The 20,917-nt window shown below is 42.9% G+C and overlaps 1 protein-coding gene across 3 annotated transcripts in view; it reads right to left on the bottom strand.

Annotated features, from left to right (window-relative positions):
• The window catches only part of METTL25 (methyltransferase like 25), a 234,131-nt gene that overhangs the window by 111,046 nt on the left and 102,168 nt on the right, over window positions 1-20,917 (bottom strand). For 2 of the 3 annotated variants that reach the window (XM_073651615.1, XM_073651616.1), the window contains exons 5-6: window positions 17,930-18,547; window positions 10,738-10,885 (exon numbers count right to left, since the gene is read on the bottom strand). In XM_073651615.1, the coding sequence (XP_073507716.1) occupies window positions 10,738-10,885; window positions 17,930-18,547 (766 nt within the window). The remainder of the gene's footprint in view (window positions 1-10,737; window positions 10,886-17,929; window positions 18,548-20,917) is intronic. The other variant, XM_073651617.1, reaches the window with a different exon arrangement.

The raw sequence follows: 20,917 nt of genomic DNA, 5'->3' as shown, positions 1-20,917 counted from the left end.
TGGAGCACTCGCTGCTGGCCGGAGCTGGCGTTCTTGGCAACCTGCTGTAAAATGAAAATCACCTCTGCAAGACAATTTTCAATCACATTAGTTCCTAGAGTTATCTTTGGGTGACTCTCGCGCTTGTCAATGTCCACAATGATCAGTCCCTGTGCTGCCAGTTCGACTCTACCGATTTTAATGGTCATCTCTTTAAATCCGATCTGCGGCACGGGTTGACCATTGCTGGCAATAATACTCAAGTCGTCGTCAGGGTAGCGGGTTATATCCGAGTCATTCCAGTACTGCTTGAAGAGCACGTACGGGATGGTGGTGACCTGTGACCCGGTGTCCAGTAGGGCACTCATAGGAATGCCATCCAGTACCACCGGCAAGACTGGACGTCCTCCCACATATTTGTCGCGCCAGCTTGATGGGCCTGGTGATCTTTTTCCTGGGGGTTGGCCCTCTACCCCAGGTTGTGCCAGTTTAAAGGACAGTACCTTGCCATATGTCCGGGTTGATTGCAGCGGCGGCAGATGGGTTGTCCGTCCTCGTTGTATCGGTCGCTGGCTCTTCCTCTGGCCGGTGGGGTCCTCCTTGGTCGACGCCACGGGATGTCCTCCGGTCCGGATGCCAGCTGGATCTTCCCTGGAGTGGAAACCTGTAAAGACTGCACAGTTCGGGTTAGCGCAGCAACGCTTTTAGCTAGCTCTTGGACCTGATGGTGCAGGTCTGGAGCCGGGTCATTGTTCAAAGCCTGCGCATCAGCCCCCACAGGCCCTGCCGACAAGGGCGCCGCCTCTTGATGGTAAGTGATAGCTGGGCGCCTGTGGGTCACAACGCCACCCGGTGCCGGTTCTCGGAGCACCCGGATGGCTCTGTCCTTGAACTGTGCAAAGTCCAGATGAGGATCCTGTAAGGCTATGGCCCGCAACTGGGTTCGGTGGACATTGCAATATAGTCCCTCTATAAATTGTTCGATCAACAGCCTGTCCTCGTTTCCCACGCTGTCGGGGTCGGTCTGCTTAATGGCTCTCAGGGCCTCTTGTAGGTTTAGTGCATAGTCCCTTATACTCTCATGTGCTCGCTGCTTGCACCCATAGAATTTAAGCTTAATCTCGGCTGAGGTGCGGGTATCAAAGGTGTCCCTCAGCCGGGTTAGTATCCCCGCGACAGTCCTCCTCCCAGGTGGCCAGGACTTTACCTCCCTTTGGGCTGCCCCGGTTAGTTGGGCCACCAGGATGCTCACTTTTTGCTCTTCTGTGAGGGGGTACACCTGGAAGAGGCTATCCAGCTTTTCTCTAAAGTCATTCAGGGTATGTGACTCCCCTGAGTATTGGGGTAGCCAGGCTGCTCCCGGGATATAGGGCATGGTAAAAGGCATGACCGCAGCAGCGGTGGCGTTTGCGGTGGCTGCGGCAGTGAAGCTCTCCTCCGTATCCGACATCTTCCTCCCCCCTAGTGGACCGTGGCCTACCTTGCGATGATCCTCTTCCGTAGGCCGCGGCTCCGCAGTGGATCGTCAGGGTCGAGGACCTTCCGTCGCGCTCCTGTGACGTCAGCGTCTGCTGGGCTCCTTCCAGGACCTTACGCGACGTCTGGAATTGAGGCGGGGCGTCTGTTCTCGCGCGCTTTTGGAGTCCACGCCCCTCTTCTTCCCGCGCGGCGTCTTCACGATGGCGTCCAACGGCGGGAAAACTCCACGGATGGCGGGAAGAAGGCTGAAGATGGTGCCGGATGGCGGGAATCTTCGCGGATGGCGGGAAAACTTCGCGGATGGCGGGAAGAAGGCTGAAGATGGCGCCGGATGGCGGGAATCTTCACCACAGGTTAGTTTAAAAGTCTCTTTTTCAGGCACGCAGTACCCGGTGGTTGCGGGCACGGTATCCTGCCGACTACGCCAAAAGCTGACGCGCCCCTGAGCCTGAGTCGCGCAGCGTTGCGCACGCGGGAGCCTACCCGGAGCCGGATCAGATAGGGGTAGTAGTCTCGTGGCGATGACCCGGTCCGTGCCCAGGGAGTCAGACTAAGTGGCGGTATATTAGCAGTAGATGTAGGACGACTACGCCACCCGTTGAATGCAGCTATGGAGCTGCCGCTGCAGGGCAGACCGCTGAGGCCGGTGGAAGGATGGTGCAGCGTGGATGGTATAACCCCCAACGGGAGGGGTATGGCCTCAGGGCAGCCGACGTGGATGATGGGGGTAGCAGGAACCACTCAGAGACGATGTGGTGTAGTTCAGGGTCTTTACTGGTGACAAAGATAGACCCTCCCGGAGTACTGGCTAGCGGTCGGGGCCTGGTCAGTCCTTGAGCAGATGGGATCCCCCTTGGCCAGGCGGAGTTGTAGGCCTCCCCAACTAATTGTACTCTTCTGGCTTCCTTGCTAGAGGCGGGTAAAAGTAGCCCACGTCCCCGAGTGCACCGTGTGGTGCCCACCCGCATGGCCGGCGACTCGGGGCCTTCTAGTGGCTTCCGCTCCACGACGGCGGGGCTGGTCCCACGCGTGTGACCGTGCCTTCGGGTTTCTTGGCCAGAGGACCTGAAATCCCCTGCCGGTCGGTTTCTGCTGCTGGGTCTGGGTTAATCCCCACAGCCTCGGACTCCGGGTCCGGTGGTAACTCTTCAATCAGGGCGAGCTCTTCAGCTGCCAGCCCCTGATTCCTTTTAGCACTGCTCCCACTGAGCTCCTGATCTTTCTTTCCTATGCTGCTCCTCTTCTTCTCTCTACTCTACTCACTAACCCTGCCTCAGCCCCAGCTTTATATAGGGGAAGTTCTTCCCCTCCCAGGACTGGGCAGGAGGTGTGGCATGCATAGGATTCCTGACCAAGAGACCTCCCACCTGCTCTCAGACATAACATTGCTATTACTGTGGGAACCAGACCCCTGGGGTGCCACAGTTACATTTTGATTACTTGGCTTTTTATCCTTGGCTCACGTGAGTTTTGGCTCTCATAGGTGTTGCTACATCCATGTATTCTTTATGAAATCTTTTCACAAACCTCTACATTGCACTATTTCTGGGTTATCCCTCCAAGAAATGAATCCTGGTTACCATCATTCCCATTATATATCTTGACATTGTTAAAACAGTTTAAGACAGTGTTAAGGGGAAAACTTTTTGATGAGAGGGAATGATGACTGGATGTCACCAATTTATTCATAAATATTCAAGAGGAATAAATGAGCAACAGTAACACAGTTATGAGAACTGATGCTCAGGTATTAAATAAAAAGCCCTGCATAGAGACATCTGCAAAACAAAGCATGAAGAACATAAGCAAAGTGAGCTTATTAGAATGGTAAAGTTCAATTGTCAAGAAATTCTACAAATAACTTCCATCGACATAAGAAATGTATAGAAAGTGTAATAATTCCTTTTCATTTCCCCAGGTCACAATTACAGTGAAGCAAGCAGCACTTGCTACAGCAATCTGCAATAACCATTCTATAAAGATTTAGGTTGCTTATTCTCTTTTGTAACCAATTTGCCTTAAACCACTGTTCTCCACTTTCAATAAAAGTAATTCAAAAGACTGGGCCTCTTTTTTTAATTTCCTCCAATGTTTCTTCCAGTATGGTTACATTACAATTTTGGACAACATCAGAAAAATCCCTTTATTGCAAACATTCAAAGGATAATGGGTAAAAAATAGATTCAAAGTTACTAGAGAGCACTGCATCCTGACAAAACCCTGCTAACCCTAACAAAAATCTTCTAAAACCAAATTAAACTGCTTTTTCATGCAAAATTCTCCCAAAATGTACCAATAAATGAAAGAAGACACATGCCAACTTGATAAAGTTTTTATCAGCTATTTTCGTACTATATTTTTTGTGCCAGCTGGAGGACTGGAAATGTCACCCAAATAGTCTCCAAACTTGTTGCCAATAAGCGTTCCTGAAAGTTGAGCAATAAACTTGCCTCAGTATAATGACCCTGCAAGTAAACAAATCTGCCATTCATGACAATTGGGTAACAACCCCAGAGGAAGCTGCAACTGCAACCATAGATACTGATTCATTAGCTACACCAGGTTTGAATTTTCAAGAGAAAAGAGATATAGATTATAAGTAAAGTAAGGGGCATGTTGGAGATATCCAGTTGTTGAGCTTATACCTCCAAGACTCACTCAGTATTGTATCTAGGTGGCATGCTGTTAACCCTAACTTAATGTTGCACATAAATAGATATTTGAGTAGCAAATGCCTTTACGCCGGAAGAAGCCATTTGTCGAAACGCATGGAGATCAATTTCACAACAATCCTTATATGGTCAGACCACTTTGATATTTGATATTTTAACACTTCAGGCTGTGGTTGGCATCAAATATTTGATGGGTATTTAGCACATAATTTACCATACACCTTCTATATTTTGGGATTCTGTCATATGCAGGGGGTAGGGGCAGACCTGGCTGCCTATCATGACCAGCTAATCTATGAGGTACATATAGTACTGTTGTCCTTTATATTTTGCTGTTATATGTAGTTTAAATTTTGCTTCAAATAAAGTTTATATCTTGCAAATGTCACATTTACTAAGGAGGTAGGATCTCTTCCCAAAATGAGGAGGTCCAGGATGAAACAAATTGAGAAAAACAAGAATGACTTGGTGTGGTATCTAACAAAACAGATGCAAACCCTGAGTGGGTTCAATAAGGAGATGTGACTTAAAACGTGGAAATGATGTGTTCCAGACACCAAAAAGCTGAAAATGTGAAAAAGAAAGAAATTCCTCTTATGGGGGAGCCCTAAATATTTGTGAGACCCAAGAATGGGTGAAACAAAAAATTGTATGAGTTTGCAGCAATTTAACGGGAAGTATTTTTGACCCAGGATAAAAAGAATATCAACCCCTTAGCATTTTATCAACGTTGTCAGTTGCTTTGCATTTGTTTCCTCCACCCCATGTTACAGGACTCATAACTTTTTTTTAGTATAATCATTTTTTAAGAAACTATTTGTGGGGTGGAAGTGAAAATAAGCAATTCCAAATTTTTTATTGTGTTAAAAATGACATGTTCGAATTATTCGGTGCTTCAGTATGGTTATGGTGATAACAAACCTATAGAGTTTTAGTTACACTTTACTACTGGAACAAAAGTACAAAATCCTTTTATTAGAAGAAAAAAATTGTTTGCATTACCATGTTCTGAGAGCCATGATTTTTCTTTCTGTTGTTGTAGTTGTGTGATGGCTTGTTTTTTTGATGGGCAAAGTGTAGTTTTTATTGGCACCATATTGTGGCATATGCAACATTCTGATCACTCTTTATTTCTACTTTTTAGGTGGGTGAGTGGACCATAAATCAGCCATTTTAGCATTTTTTTTTTAACAGCATTCACTATTGTGGGATAAGTAGTGTGACATCTCAATAGTATGGACAGATACAGAAGCTCGAAAATTATGTTCACATTTTTGTTGCAAAACAAATAGGGTTTTTTTTTTTTTTTTTTAAATCTTTTAATGTTTTTGTGTGACAGAAGAAGCAAGGTAGGTGAGTAGTGTCTTTCTAGTTTATTGAAAAGTATCTAGAGATCCGGGAACATGTCGCCTTAAAGGGCTTATGCGTTTTTGTCCTATTGGGCTAAGAGCTTACTGGTTGCTAACTACCTGCCGGTTCTGCCCTGCAGAGGAGGGGAGTCCTGTTGCCTTTGACCTCATGTCAAGAGAGCAACTCTTCCTCTTCCTCTCTGCTCTGTTAATGGTGCGTCACTGCCGATCTCATGCTGATTGACAGCGGGGAGTCATCTGTTAATCAGAATGACATCGGCAGAGATATCCAGTTGACAGAGCAGAGCGGGAGAGAATAAGAAGCACCATGTATGTGACGTCACCGGAAGTACACTCGATGGCAGGAGCGGTCCGTGACTGCTCTGAACCAGAAGAGATTATCGCAGAATAGAACAGGCAGATATAGTTAGTAATTACCTGCCAGTAAGATCTTGGCTCAATAAGAAAAAAAAAACCTAAGTCTCGGATAACCCCTTTCTTGCTGCCATATCAAGGCCATGCACCATTATAGATGTGAAATACATGATTAATGCAATTACAGATACAATATGAAGCACGATCTGTGGGTGCCAGAGACTCTTATTGAAACTGGCTGGTTGTACCCGCTAAAGAAAGAATACATGACTTCTTTGTTCGCTACGACTATTATGCCGTAAACTCTCCAAACCAAAAAGAAACAAATATCTATAAGAAGAGACACAGATGTGATTAATCTTTTGAACAAGACTAAATAGAAACCGAGCCAAACTACATTCTGCGTTCTAATCCAAAGCCAAACATTTACAAGACTATAAACCACACAACTGCGTAAAAATACTAGAACAGATCTCACTTGCAGTGTGGATAGCAGCGTGATAAAGTAAATGTCAACATAATGATCAATAAAATAAATTAGGAAAGATTCATCACCCATGTCAATCAATAGTTTACTCAGACTAAAATAACCACAAACATCTCAATACATCAAAAAGCCCCCCTGTAAATGAACCGCTATGTGCATCACAAGAAAGATTAATGCTGTAAAAAAAAGACATAATCCTGGAGTTTTTACACTGCAGAATTATGCTTAATAGACAAGCTACAGAACAGAATGTAATACAAGTAAGACCAAATGAGTGGAATAACGACCGAGACCAAGAGAGATGATCCTGTGTTATAGTATTACGTGACACGTTAATGATGGGACTGGAAGAAAAGTAGATTGACAGCGCCATTCTTTAAAAATGATACTGGCCATTTGCAGTGCAGAACACTTTAAAACTTCTATGAATGTGCTCAAGAGTGTGGGTCACAGGATGGCCATGCACAGAGGTCCCCTTGATACTACTCTGGAGAAATCAATAAGGCTAAGCTCACAATGACATCATGGCTTTGGTTTAGAACTAGCTTTATTGACTTATAAAAAGGGGTTTGCGGCGTTTGGTCAAGGTTGCAGACATGTTGACGGTAATAATAGCACTTGATGTGGGGCTTTTCTTTGTCAGTATGAACGAAGCTTCGGAAATTATATCACATATTAAAGTGTATATTAGAAAATGGTATTATTTTTCTATTTAAGATGTACAGATTTTAAAAGTAATGTATTACTCTTTTTTTATTTTAAGGTTAAGGAATTAGAAGTGAGCATATTACACTCCTAAACATTGAAATTGCAACGCCAAGAAGGAAGTGTTATTCAGTTCACAAGATCTATAGATATGTTACTGATATGCAAATAATGAAAAAGGTTTCTTATTTGGTGTTGCAATTTCAATGTTGAGGAGAATATATAATGTACAGTGCTGCTCACCATTATTGTCACTCCTTCATTTTTTTCATAGACTGTACAATATCTTCAGAAATAACTGGAAATGTACCAAAGTTACATCCTCAGGATTTTTTAATTAGTGGTTCAAAGGAATACAACAATAAAACATTTTTTTTCAACTTCCATAAATAACAAATAATAAACAGAATAAACAGCATGTGCAGCAATAAAGGCACCCCTAATTAATACTTGGTTGCACACCCTTTGACATTGATGGCAGCCTCCAAACGTTTCTTGTACCCATCTATAAGCTTCTTGCACTTCTCAGATGGAATTTTCTCCCACTCTTCCTTTGCAGTTTGTTCAAGCTCTTGAATATTTGCAGGGTTCTTTTTCCACAATGACAGATTTCAGCTCACTCAAAAGATTTTCAATGAGATTGAGGTCAGGACTCATTGCTGGCAAATTTAAAACAATCCATTTTTTCTTTTTGAACCATTCCTGTATACTTTTAGATGTGTGCTTTGGGTCAGTGTCTTGCTGGAGGACCCATGATTTTCGACTCAAACCAAGTTTTCTTACACTGGGTAGAACATTTTGCTCTAAAATCTCTTGATAATTCTCTGATTTCATGATTCCTGTGATACGGTCAAGGCCTCCAGTACCAGACACAACAAAGCAACTCCACAGCATTATGGATCCTCCACCATGCTTAGCTGTTGGTAAGGTGTTCTTTTCCATATAAGCTTCATTGCGCACTCTGTAAACAAACTGTTGCTTTGCATTGCCAAAAAGCTCTATTTTTGTTTCATCTGTCCACAGAACACTTTCGCAGAAGGATTGTGGTTTGTCAAGGTACTCTTTGGCAAAGATCAGTCGTTCCTTTTTATGTCTTTTCCTCAGCAATAGTTTCTTCCTTGGCCTTTGCCCATAAAGCTCTGCTTGGTTTAGTGTGCGGCGTAAGATACTTGTTGAAACCATAACCCCAGACTGTTCCAGATTGGACTTCAGGTCTTTGGATGTTTGATGTGGTATTTTTTTCACCATTCGCACAAACCTTTAAAGACCTCTCTCGTCAATTTTCCTCTTTCCCCCACGTCCACGGAGGTTCTTGACGGTTCCATGCTTGGCAAACTTCTTAATAACATTGCGCGCTGATGAAACTGGGATACCAAAGTCTTTGGAGATGGCCTTATACCCTTTGGAAGTCTTGTGTTTGCTAATAATAGCAGTTCTGATATCCTCAGACAACTCCTTTGTCTTCACCATTGTGACAAAGGAACAGGGCCAACCCTGTGGCTTTTTAAAACAATGGAGTCATCATTCATTGGCTAATTCATATCACATGGGCACCGACAATTAATCACAGGTGAATCTCTTTTGTGATTTATAACAGGCGAGTCAAAATATGTTTCCGTACTAAATTAATGTCAAGGGTGCCAATACCATTGACACAGGAAGCTTTAGGTTTTTCTATTTTTCCCTACCATTGTTTTTAGTTTTAAATTATTATCATTTGCTCTTTTGTTTTTAACACGAGTGCTCTATACAAAAAAACTTCAAATTTCACATTATGTACTTAAACTTCATGGGTGTCAATAACGATCAGCAGGACTATATATACCTTATTCAAATTGAATGTCACATTTCACTAAAATAAGTGTGCTTTTAAGTCGGATCACACAAATCTTTAGAAAAAAGATTCTGTATAGCTGGTCAAGAGGTCCTATTTTACTAAAAACATTCTCAACACTGAAAGTCAACACCTATTATCAGTATAAGTGCTAACTACCGATTAGATAAAATCCATTTTAGATTTGATGGAGTGGACTTTTACAAAAACAGTGATGCCAAATATGTGTATTTTTCATTTATTTTTTTTAAATTAGGGCTAAATAGGGTTGAACTTTTGTATTTTTTTCATACTTTTAAAAAAAATTTTTTTACTTTATACTGGATTTGTTAGTCCTCTTTAGAGGACTTGAACCTGCGATTATCCGATTGCTCGCACTATACATAGCAGTGCATCAGCACTGCTATGTGTAGATAAAATCAAGGTTTCTTATGAATGGCAGCTAAACGCTGGCTTTCACAGAAGAATTGTCATGACAAGCATGCCAAGTTCTATGTAGAAACAGGAAGTCTCTTTTCCCTGCATAAGTAATCACTACAAAATCCCTGACATGGGGGAGGAGCAGAGCAGCTCGGTCAGGAGTTGAAAAGGGGAATAACTCCTGCAGGGAAAAGAGACTTCCTGTTCCTACATAGAGCTTAGAAGGATTCAGCCAGTCTGTTTTTAATCAAGTGAAGTCGTGCTCAATGCAAGTATATTGACTGAGGTCGGAAACCGTCTAATCGGATTCTGGCCGGGAGTATGCATATTGCATACTTAGGGGTCATGTGACCGCTGTTCCCAGCGCTGACACAGGAGAATCCTCACTGCAGTCATAGTGACCTCAGACTTGTCGGTTTAAGCCCCTTTAAACTGTCAGTGAAAAGCAGACAGCACACGGATGCAATGAAGGATGCCATAAGTGTTCTGCCCAAGTTTTTAACTGAACTATAGACTTGCACAGGCGAGTTTAATCTGTGGCTAGGACATGACGAAAACATGTGTTTCCATGTCAAAATCGGACATGTGAACAACCCCATAGACTATAATGGGTATGCTATCTATAAGTGAAAAACAAAAGAACACATACAAGAAAATCTGCGGTTTGAAAGGTGCCTAAAAGATTTGATAAATGCCTATATTTAGACATTGCTTTTTATGACGTTATTTTTATAATGTAATTTAAATTCTTTAAAGGAAATATTTTTGATTTCCTCCAAAACCAAATTAGAAGGTAACTATACCTTCAAGTTATTTTTCAGACTAAGCTGTCCTGTGTGGACATGAGGAGTAACACCATTTCTGCTCCAAGGTGGAAAGTAGCTTTTACGATGTCTGCCATGCCTTAAGCACACAGAAAGAGGGAATTTGCACACAGACAGAAGCAGCAGTGGCATGGAGGAATTTATACAGCAGTACTGAACAATGTAGCTGTGAATCCAGGAGTGGTGTAAGCTAGCTGGAATCTGCATGATGTGTCTCTATGCCCCTCACTCATCTTTACACCTTCCCTCTGATCAGCGAGGGTGCCAAGTGCAGCACCCCCACCGATCAGACATTGATACACTGTCCTAAGGATAGGCCATCAATGTTAAGGTCCCAGACAACCCCTTTAATAGGACTTGTAACCCGACACTTTAATGAACTGGCAGTCTATCTTGCTTTGAGCAAGAAAGATGTGATCTGCTTTTTTTCAGGTTGAATGAGAAGTTCAAGAGACAGGTGAAGAAAGTGCTCATATGTGAAGAAGAAAAGAGTTTTCACAGGTAAGTTTCATTATAAAATTTCTTATATTTGCTTGAACTACTGATTTATGCAAAGGACAGTTCCCTTTTAACAATGGTTGCTGTTAGGTGTCTTAAATAGCTTTTACTGTACCTTCTTCTAGATGTTCAAACTGTTCTGAAAGAAAATGATAACAGCAGCCTACGCTGCATACTGCTTTCATTTCTGGCTTTGATATGAAAATCCGTAGAGTGTTTGGGGCAAGATCACCACATGTATGCAAACCAACCATAATAGATTCCTGAAACAGAAAAAAAATAAATCATAAATATTTGTCATCAAGGACAGCATGTGAAATGTACAGCCTGCGTTATTTAGGAAGTAACAAAAGAACATTTTTATAAAAAAATAAAAATAAAGCATTAAAATTAGATAGTCATGAATATAAATTAAACCTGCCACTTATTTCATGCTGCCCAAACCACAGTCAGAATAAAATCAGAGCTGACTGCACAATAGCTATGGTGTTTGAAAACTATATAGACAGAAGCTCCGGCCGGAGGCGGCACCCAACTAGTCTCATCTCTCGAATTTTCTAACTATATCGTCTTCCAGCGCTGTACGGTGAGACCTGTAGCGGCACTAGGAGAATATATAGTTAGAACAAGGTAGTATTTCAGAGTAAAGCATATCTGGCTGCAATAACGAAGCCGAATCTCTGAATCATGCTACCCGTGGTTCAGGCAGCATGAATCTGCTGACAGGTTCCCTTTAAATATGGATATTTCTGGTTAATGAGTTTTTTTTTTATAAAGATAGGTTACATGGTGATAAGTATCCCACAACACGAAGACTGTGGTGTCGCACGGTGACATTGCATTTAATGACCGTCAACAAACTCCCAATGTGACCAGCGATATGACCATTGCCATAAATTCAAGTACATAGTGTGAACAGACATTCAGTGAGGACAGACTCCCTTTTAATCGCAGGTTGCTTGCAATCTATGACTCACATACAACATTGTCTGTCATTTGACTGTTTTCCTTAGGCTTGGACTACATTGGTCCAGTGGCATGAAGATCACAGCACCACATTGTGGCTAGAGATGAGCGAACCCGACCTTTAAAGTTCAGGGTCCGTAGCGGACACTTAGGCTATGTTCACACATCATGGTTTTTTGGGTCACAAATCTGTAGCGAAACCCGATCTCTTACAGTAAAGAAGCTGCTTTTTTTTTTTTTTTTGCAGAATTGTGTCTCTTGTTCATGCTTTGTCTCTTTTATATATGTACATAAAGTTCAGTGAAAAAAAAAAAAAATCTAATTTTGGTTTTGGCATAACAGTGGGGGAGGTGAATTGTTCAGGAATAGTTTAACTAACAAACTCAATGCACTGCCAGTGTGTATGACACTATTTACTTTCTCACTATGGGGTCTGCCATTCAGCTGCACAGGCATTGTTCAATTTAACACCTCCCTGGGCAACAGGTATTGTTCAATCTCACATGCAGCTCGGCCCATGTTTACACTGTACACGTTTAACCCCTTTACCCCCGAGGGTGGTTTGCACGTTAATGACCAGGCCAATTTTTACAATTCTGACCACTGTCACTTTATGAGGTAATTACTCTGGAACGTTTCAACGGATCCCCCTGATTCTGAGACTGTTTTTTCGTGACATATTGTACTTCATGATTGTGGTAAAATTTCTTCGATATCACTTGCGTTTATTTGTGAAAAAAATGGAAATTTGGTGAAAATTTTGAAAATTTTGCAATTTTCAAAATTTGAGTTTTTATGCCCTTAAATCAGAGAGATATGTCACACAAAATAGTTAATAAATAACATTTCCCACATGTCTACTTTACATCAGCACAATTTTGGAACCAAAACTTTTTTTGTTAGGGAGCTATAAGGGTTAAAAGTTGACCAGTGATTTCTCATTTTTCCAACAAAATTTACAAAACCATTTTTTTAGGGACCACATCACATTTGAAGTCACTTTGAGAGGTCTTTATGACAGAAAATACCCAAAAGTGACACCATTCTAAAAACTGCACCCCTGAAGGTGCTCAAAACCACATTCAAGAACTTTATTAACCCCTCAGGTGCTTCACAGGAATTTTTGGAATGTGGAAGAAAAAAATGAACATTTAACTTTTTTCACAAAAATGTTACTTTAGACCCAATTTTTTTATTTTCGCAGGGGTAACAAGAAAAAATGGACTCCAAAATTTGTTGTGCAATTTCCTCTGGGCACACAGATACCCCATATGTGGGGAAAAAACACTGTTTGGGCGCACGGCAGGGCTGGGAAGGGAAGGAGCGCCATTTGACTGCTTGATTGTAAAATTTGCTTGAATAATTAGCGGATGCCATGTTGCATTATGAGAGCCCCTGATGTGCCTAAACAGTGGAAACATTTTGAAAACTAGACCCCCCAAGGCACCTATCTAGATGCATAGTGAGCACTTGGAACCCCTAGGTGCTTCACAAAATTGATTCGTAAAAATTAAAAAGTATTTTTTTTCCCACTTTTTCATTTTTACGAATCAATTTGTGAAGCACCTGGGGGTTCCAAGTGCACACTATGCATCTAGATAGGTGCCTTGGGGGGTCTAGTTTCCAAAATGGGGTCACTTGTGGGGGAGCTCCAATGTTTAGGCACACAGGGGCTCTCCAAACGCGACATGGTTCTAATTTGTTAGCGGACACCATGTCGCATTTGGAGAGCCCCTGTGTGCCTAAACATTGGAGCTCCCCCACAAGTGACCCAATTTTGGAAACTAGACCCCCCAAGGCACCTATCTAGATGCATAGTGAGCACTTGGAACCCCCAGGTGCTTCACAAATTGATTCGTAAAAATGAAAAAGTGGGAAAAAAAATACTTTTTCATTTTTACGAATAAATTTGTGAAGCACCTAGGGGTTCCAAGTGCTCACTATGCATCTAGATAGATGCCTTGGGTGGTCTAGTTTCCAAAATGGGGTCACTTGTGGGAGAGCTCCAATGTTTAGGCACACAGGGGCTCTCTAAATGCAACATGGTGTCCGCTAACAAATTGAATGGAAAATCGGCTCAAATTGTTTGCGGACACCATGTTGCGTTTGGAGAGCCCCTGTGTGCCTAAACATTGGAGCTCCCCCACAAGTGACCCCATTTTGGAAACTAGACCCCCCAAGGCATCTATCTAGATGCATAGTGAGCACTTTGAACCCCCAGGTGCTTCACAAATTAATCTGTAAAAATTAAAAAGTATTTTTTTTCCACTTTTTCATTTTTACGAATCAATTTGTGAAGCACCTGGGGGTACCAAGTGCTCACTATGCATCTAGATAGGTGCCTTGGGTGGTCTAGTTTCCAAAATGGGGTCACTTGTGGGGGAGCTCCAATGCTTAGGCACACAGGGGCTCTCCAAACGCAACATGGTGTCTGCTAACAATTTGAGCCGATTTTCCATTCAATTTGTTAGCGGACACCATGTCGCGTTTGGAGAGTTCCTGATGTGCCTAAACAGTGGAAACCCCCCACAAGTGACCCCATTTTGAAAACTAGACCACTCAAGGATTTTATCAAGGGGTATAGTGAACATTTTTAACCCAGAGGTACGACACAGAATTTGATAACATTAGGTCATCATATTGAATAAGTTGTCATTAGTCTTGAGCGCAAGTGCTCGCTACTTGAGTTTGCATCGGGTACTCAGGTATGCACCATGTACTGCCTGTGCTCGAGTGACATGCTCGAGTCCCTGCCCTGCATGTTTCACGGTTATTAGACACCCCAAAAAAACATGCGGGGATCGCACGTGCATGGCAGGCAATCCCAGCAAAGTTTTTTTGCCCACGAAGCATATGGGGCGGAGACTCGAGCACCCGCGATACTCAATGCATACCAGAGCACCCGATGCAAACTCAAGTAGTGAGCACTTGCGCTCAACACTAGTCGCCATATCGTCATCTTTTTTTCTTACTTTTGAAAAAAATCCCAACCCCATCACAACCCTAACCCTAGCACAACCCTAACCCGAGAGTTTATTTTTTACACCGTTCCTCATGTGGTCTAAGTGATTAGACGACTTTATTCTTCGGGTTGGTGCGACTACAGCGATACCAGAATCATATGGGGTTTTTATGATTGACAGCTGTCACACACTAAAAGACGCATTTTTTGTAAAATCTAGTTTTTGCATCGCCATATTTTGAGAGCTATAATTTTTCCAGATTTTGGCAGACAGTCATGTGACGGCTTGTTTTTTGCGGGATGAGTTGACGTTTTTATTGGTGCCATTTTCAGGCACGTGACATTTTTTGATCGCTTTCTATTCAGATTTTTGGGAGGCAGAATAAACAAAAACCAACAATTCAGGAATTATTTCTTTTTTTATTCTGTTCCGCATGTGGTAAAATTGATAAGGCAGCTTTATTCTTTGGGTCAGTACGTTTACACCGGTACCACATTTATATCGTTTTTCTATGTTTTGCACTTTTACATAATAAAAGAAATTTTATAGAAAAAATTATTTTTTAGCATCGCTTTATTCGGAGAGCAATAACTTTTTTATTTTTCGGCTGATGGAGCTGTATGGCGGACTGTTTTTTTGCGGGACGAGATGACGTTTTCAGCGGTACCATTTTTATTTATATTCGTCTTTTTGATCGCGTGTTATTCCATTTTTTTTTGGCGGTATGGTGATAAAGCATTGTTTTTTGCTTCGTTTTTTATTTATTTTTTTTACCGTGTTCACTGAAGGGGTTAACTAGTGGGACAGTTTTATAGGTCAGGTTGTTCCGGACGCGGCGATACCAAATATGTGTACTTCTATTGTTTTTTTGTTGTTTTTTTCATAATAATATTTATTGATGGGTACATTCTATTTTTATTTCTGGTGTATTATTTATTTTTATTTATTTTTTAATATTTTTACAAATTTTTTTTTTTTCACTTTATGACAGTTTTTATTACTTTTTTACTTTGTCTCACTATGGGACTTTCACTTTTTTTCTCTGATCGCCTGCATGGCACAGGAATGGAGCACCATACCTGTGCTATGCAGGCTGTCAGCGCTGGACAGGGAGAAGATAGTTTGGAAATGCACTGCTCATGTCCAAAAAATCTTCCTGCTGTCTGATGACCCGGATGTTGTCATGACGACATCGGGTCGTCATGGCAACATCCAGGAAGCAGCGGCAGACAGCGCTGGAGGCCGGAAGAGGAGGCGAGTACACCGATCACCTTCCCTTAGCCACTGCAATGCTGCGATCGACTTCGATCGCAGCATTGCGGGGGTTAATGTGCCGGGAGCGGTGCGGGACCGCTCCCTGCACATTGTCACAGCTCACACCCGGGGCTATCAGCTGACACCTGGCGGCGATCGCGCCCGCACACCCTGTGTGCGGGTGAAATCGCCAGGGCATATTAATACGTATCTGGTCCATAAGCCCCAGGGCACAGATACGTACTAATAAGCCCTATGTCGTAAAGGGGTTAAACTCTCCTTATACAAACTACCATCTCAGTGACCAAGATAAGATGGTAAAATCCCAAAAATAAATGTGTTTCACATACTGTTGTACTTACTTATTTTCACTAAAAATGCAGCAATTCTGGTTTCTCATAGACTTTGCTGGTACTGCAAAAGGCAGCTGAAAATTTGCAAAAAAATCTGAAAAAAACACGATGTGTGAACATAGCCTTAGTGTCCGGTGCGGAGTTCAGGGGGAAGTCCGGGAGGAGAGACAGAGAGGGAGAGTTTCCATGTCCAAAGTTTGGGTGGCTATAGATTTCAATGGGGTTCAGGTTCATGTTCTGGTACCCGAACTGAACTTTGGACAAAAGTTTGGTCAGGTACCAGAACCCGAAATTCCATGGTTCCGGTCATCCCTAATTGTGGCTTTGCATCCATTAAATTGTGAACTGCAACCTGCTGCAATACAACAGTTGCAAAAAAAACAATGCAGTAGGATTTTTGGTCACAAGTTCCACAGGACTTTGCCTCCAAGGACTGCAATGAAGATTGCATTCGGCTGTGATTTGAATGTAATCAGTGTGTGATTTGGCTGTTTTTAAAACTAAATTTGGCTAGAAAATTGTCACACGACAGTCACAGACAGGTTGCACAAGTAGTTTTTGTCTTGGGACTGGTCTGAGAGTTGCTGTTGCAAGACCTGAGTAACCATGTAGCCCAAACCCAAATCTTCAACGTCGGGTGTGAATTGTTGCAACAAACACGATGACATACTCTGTTTTGCTACATACTTGGAAGATGGATGCTGGCTAACAGAGGTATTGAAGATTATCATTTTACTTAAAGGGGTTGTCCAGTACTTTTAAAAATATGCCAATGTGCTTTAATGATAAATAGAAGCTTCTTTCTAATTACCTCCTGGTGCTGTTTCTGCCTGTGAGCGGCGCTATTGGTAGCCGCTCAAAGGCAGCACGTGACCCCCAGCTGCAGCCGGATCTGACATCCACTGATATCACGACAAGTCCAGGCTGCAGCAGAGGGTCCCTCTTCCGCGTTCCACCGGTGGCTGCTGGGTTCTGGGGGGGGGGGGGGGGTTACCCCACGCGTCACACCCGGCATCTACCGCGCGCTCTGCCTCTCCCCATTCATTGGGAAAGCGCGCGGTGGATGCTGGGTGTGACGCGGGGAGTAACCCCGCCCACAGCCCAGCATCCATCGCGGGGACCCCAGCGCTGAGTCACGCCTCACTTGACGTGACGTCAGTGAGGGGTCACGTGCTGCCTGTGAGCGGCCACCAATAGCGCCGCTCACAGGCAGAAACAGCAGAGGGAGGTAATTAGAAAGAAGCTTCTGTTTATCATTAAAACACATGGGCATATTTTTAAAAGTACTGGACAACCCTTTTAAAATTACCAACTCATAAACCAAACGAAAACTTGAAGAAAATCATTTGTATTATGCTTCTCTCACTCAATGAGCATGGTTTATAAATGGTGATTCAATTCAACGTGCAAGTGGATCCAGTGGATAGATAATAAATGTTTTAGCCTGGAATACCACTTTAAACTGCTCATAAGCAAAGAACACTTTAAAAAAAAAAGTAAAAATGATTTGCATTTGAACTATTTTACATTGGAAAAGATATTTGTATCTCTCACACCCCCCATTATTACTAATCGTTACATTTAATAATCATGTAAAAATGGGAAAGAAATTCTAACAGCACTCACGGCATATCTAATGGCACTTGAGAAAGCAGAGAACAAAGAAGAAATGTAAACCTTCTGTGCTATGAAATCAATTAGAGCGTATTCTCTGGATATCAGAGAAATGACAGCTGTTTATACATAAGAAGGAAGATGAAAGAAAGATAACCTCTAGATCAATAATTATGTCATGAAGCTCGGTGTCAGCGGTGACATAGGAAGTGAGAGGTGAATAAACATGGGACTCCGGTAATTTTTTGGCCTTGATATTCTCCATCTTCCTTTGCTCTTTTTCTTGTTCGCTGAGAACTTTGCTAACACTTTGTGACACTGAGGGCACTTCAACTGCTCCAGCAGGCAAGATGTCCAAAAAGGAGAATGCAGAGTCCAAAGAATTGTCAGTCTCTGCATTTCCCGTTGCCTGGTTGCTTTCCTTACTACTAGCCCATTTGGAGGAGTCTGAAGTCAGGCGAATATCATTATCAATACAGGACTCTGAATTAGACAGTCTTAGATCACTTCCGCTTGGTCTTGAAATGTCTTTATTAGCATTAACATCTCGACAAGAGCTCTTAGGCAATAAACCTTTCTTCTGGTTAGATTTCTGGGCCTTTGAAGTGGTTCTGGCATCAGTTTTATAGACTTGCCAATATTTTTTCAATTTCCGGTTTCTCTCGTTGGCTCCATCTGTATTGGTATGAGACGAGTCAATCCCATAAACTTTTAGGTCATAACGCATGGATAAATATGAGCTTAAATAACCTTTTCCAGCTCCTAAATCTATGACCTGGGAAAACAAAAAGAAAAAATGGAAAAGCATAGTAACTAAATCAACAGCAGTTTTGTAACATTAGATGGATTTGGTTTGTTCTGACTACAATGCATGTGGGATATGATTATAAAAAAAAATACATAGAGTCCCGATTAAATAATAGGAAAATCGACAGACAACACATACTTTCTGTTCACACCATGCTTGTGGTGTACGTCTGGGTTACATGCCAGGAAATGATCATGGCAAACACATTGACCATAACCTTAGACTTTGCCATATGTCAGAGCAGTTTCCATCAGATTATTGAATATTTTGAACTATAAGATGCACTTTTTAGAAAGACAAAAACTTGTTAAAAATCTATATGCATTTTATTGACCGGAGGCAGCTACCTATGATCGAGCAGACATAGTGTCCTTCATAAGCACCGAGAGAACTGCCCTTTCTCCTCCTGCCCCACACTGATCTACCTGAAGGACCTTCAGGTCATATGATCAGTCACATACCTGGAAGGAACTTTAAAATGTGGTAATGTATACTGTGTGTTTTGATGATGTAGCTGATCAGAGTGTGTTGTATCTGAGTTGTGTATGAGTAGCTGAGCTGTGTGTGCAGCAAAACGGAGGGCCCGACTCATCAAGACCAGCATTGTTCACCCCAGTCTTCATGAGGAGATGTGCTGGAGTTAGATGCTCCTGATTTATGAAGGTGCGTGCTACTCAGGAGCGTCCGATGAGTAGCGTGCACCTCTATGCATCTCACCACAAATCCTACTCCAGTCCTTGATGAAGTAAGATTTCTGATGTAGGGAACACCGCCGCTCTTCATGAATTTCCAGTGGTTGCCGCCCCTCCCTCCCTCCCGACCACTTTATTGGAGCTGGGCAAAAGTGGAGTGAAAACATCAAAAATCACAAACTTTTAGCACAGCCTCAAGTTGCACCAAAATTATGCGACTTTTCGAAGTGTTTTACACTGCCGTAAAAGCTTTGCTGAATCGGGCTATAAGTGTGCATGTAGCAAAGCTCAGTGTGTGTGTACTGTACATGTGTAGCAGAGGCGAGAGAGCCTTTAAGAGAACTCTTATATGATGCTTCAAAGATGGAGAGAGACTGCCATCTGTTGGCCAGACACAGTCAAGCGGAACCAAGATACACAAGAGAAGTTGAAGAGAGAGCAGATTTAGATGCTGGACCCGATCAGGTGACTTCCAGGAAGGAGTTCCTGGAGATAAGAGGCCAGCGTGCCAAGCCTGAGCAGTTTTTGGCGCCAAGCAGCAGAGAGGAGAAGATGCGTTCTCTGCGTGCCGAGAAGCCCCGTGTGGCAGGCCTAAGCCAGAGGACTGTGAGGTGCCACAGCCGGGCGCTGGTGGAAGAGCTCCAGATCCCTCACAGATGTGACCCGAGTGCTGTGCCTGCTGAGGAGACTCGGAGCCTGCTTGCGGTGCTGAGTGAGTTCGCGGAACCAGACGTCGCCCGCCGACAGACAAGGTCTGGACCCCCCTACCCAAGGCTTGAGAGATTGCCTCCAACAGCAAAGAAGAGAGGAGTTGAGAGACTGCGGAGCCAGGAAAGTCACGCCAGTGAAAGCAGAGGAGCTGCATACGTGAACAGGGCTTTCTTAAGGATAGGTCATCAATGTCTGATCGGCCAGGGTCTGACACTCGTCACCCCTGCCGATCAGCTGTTATCGGCCAGCAAGTACTCACTTGCAGAGCTGCTCCATCTTCTGGCAGTGGACGAGGCATGTTACTGCACATCCGCCTCCTATTCAAATCAATAGGAGGCAGATGTGCAGTTCCCTGCAGCGGCCACTATCAGAAGACGGCCAGCTCCACAAGTGAGTACTTCAGGCCAGCCGCCGCCAACACTGATGACAGCTGATCGTAGGGGTGTTGGGTGTCTGACCCTGGTAGATCAGACATTGATGACCTATCCTAAGGAGAGGTTATCAATGTAAAAGTAGTGAACAACCTCTTTAAATTAACTACCTATTCTACCCCAGTGCTTTAATATTAGTGGAATTGCCCTCACCACTTCTTTACACCACAGAGAAGTTATGATTAGAAGGAAAATGTTTTTATTTTCTTCTATCTAAACATGAGGTGCGTCCCACAGTCCAAAAAGTACATACTTTTCTCTTCCCATTACTGAAAAAGCACAATTGAGAGCACCAAAACCATATAAAAAAAGAGAGAGAGAAAGCGAGAGAGAGAGAAAGCGAGAGAGAGAGAAAGCGAGAGAGAGAGAAAGCGAGAGAGAAAGCGAGAGAGAGAAAGAGAGAGAGAGAGAACAAGAGAGAAAGAGAGAGAACAAGAGAGAAAGAGAACAAGAGAGAAAGAGAGAGAACAAGAGAGAAAGAGAGAGAACAAGAGAGAAAGAGA

The sequence above is a fragment of the Phyllobates terribilis genome, unplaced genomic scaffold, assembly GCF_046119375.1.
Source record: "Phyllobates terribilis strain yellow unplaced genomic scaffold, ASM4611937v1 Scaffold_11__3_contigs__length_659146591, whole genome shotgun sequence".
NCBI lineage: Eukaryota > Metazoa > Chordata > Amphibia > Anura > Dendrobatidae > Phyllobates > Phyllobates terribilis.
Note: the sequence above shows the minus strand (reverse complement) of the source record. Positions and strands in the feature narration are given on the sequence as shown.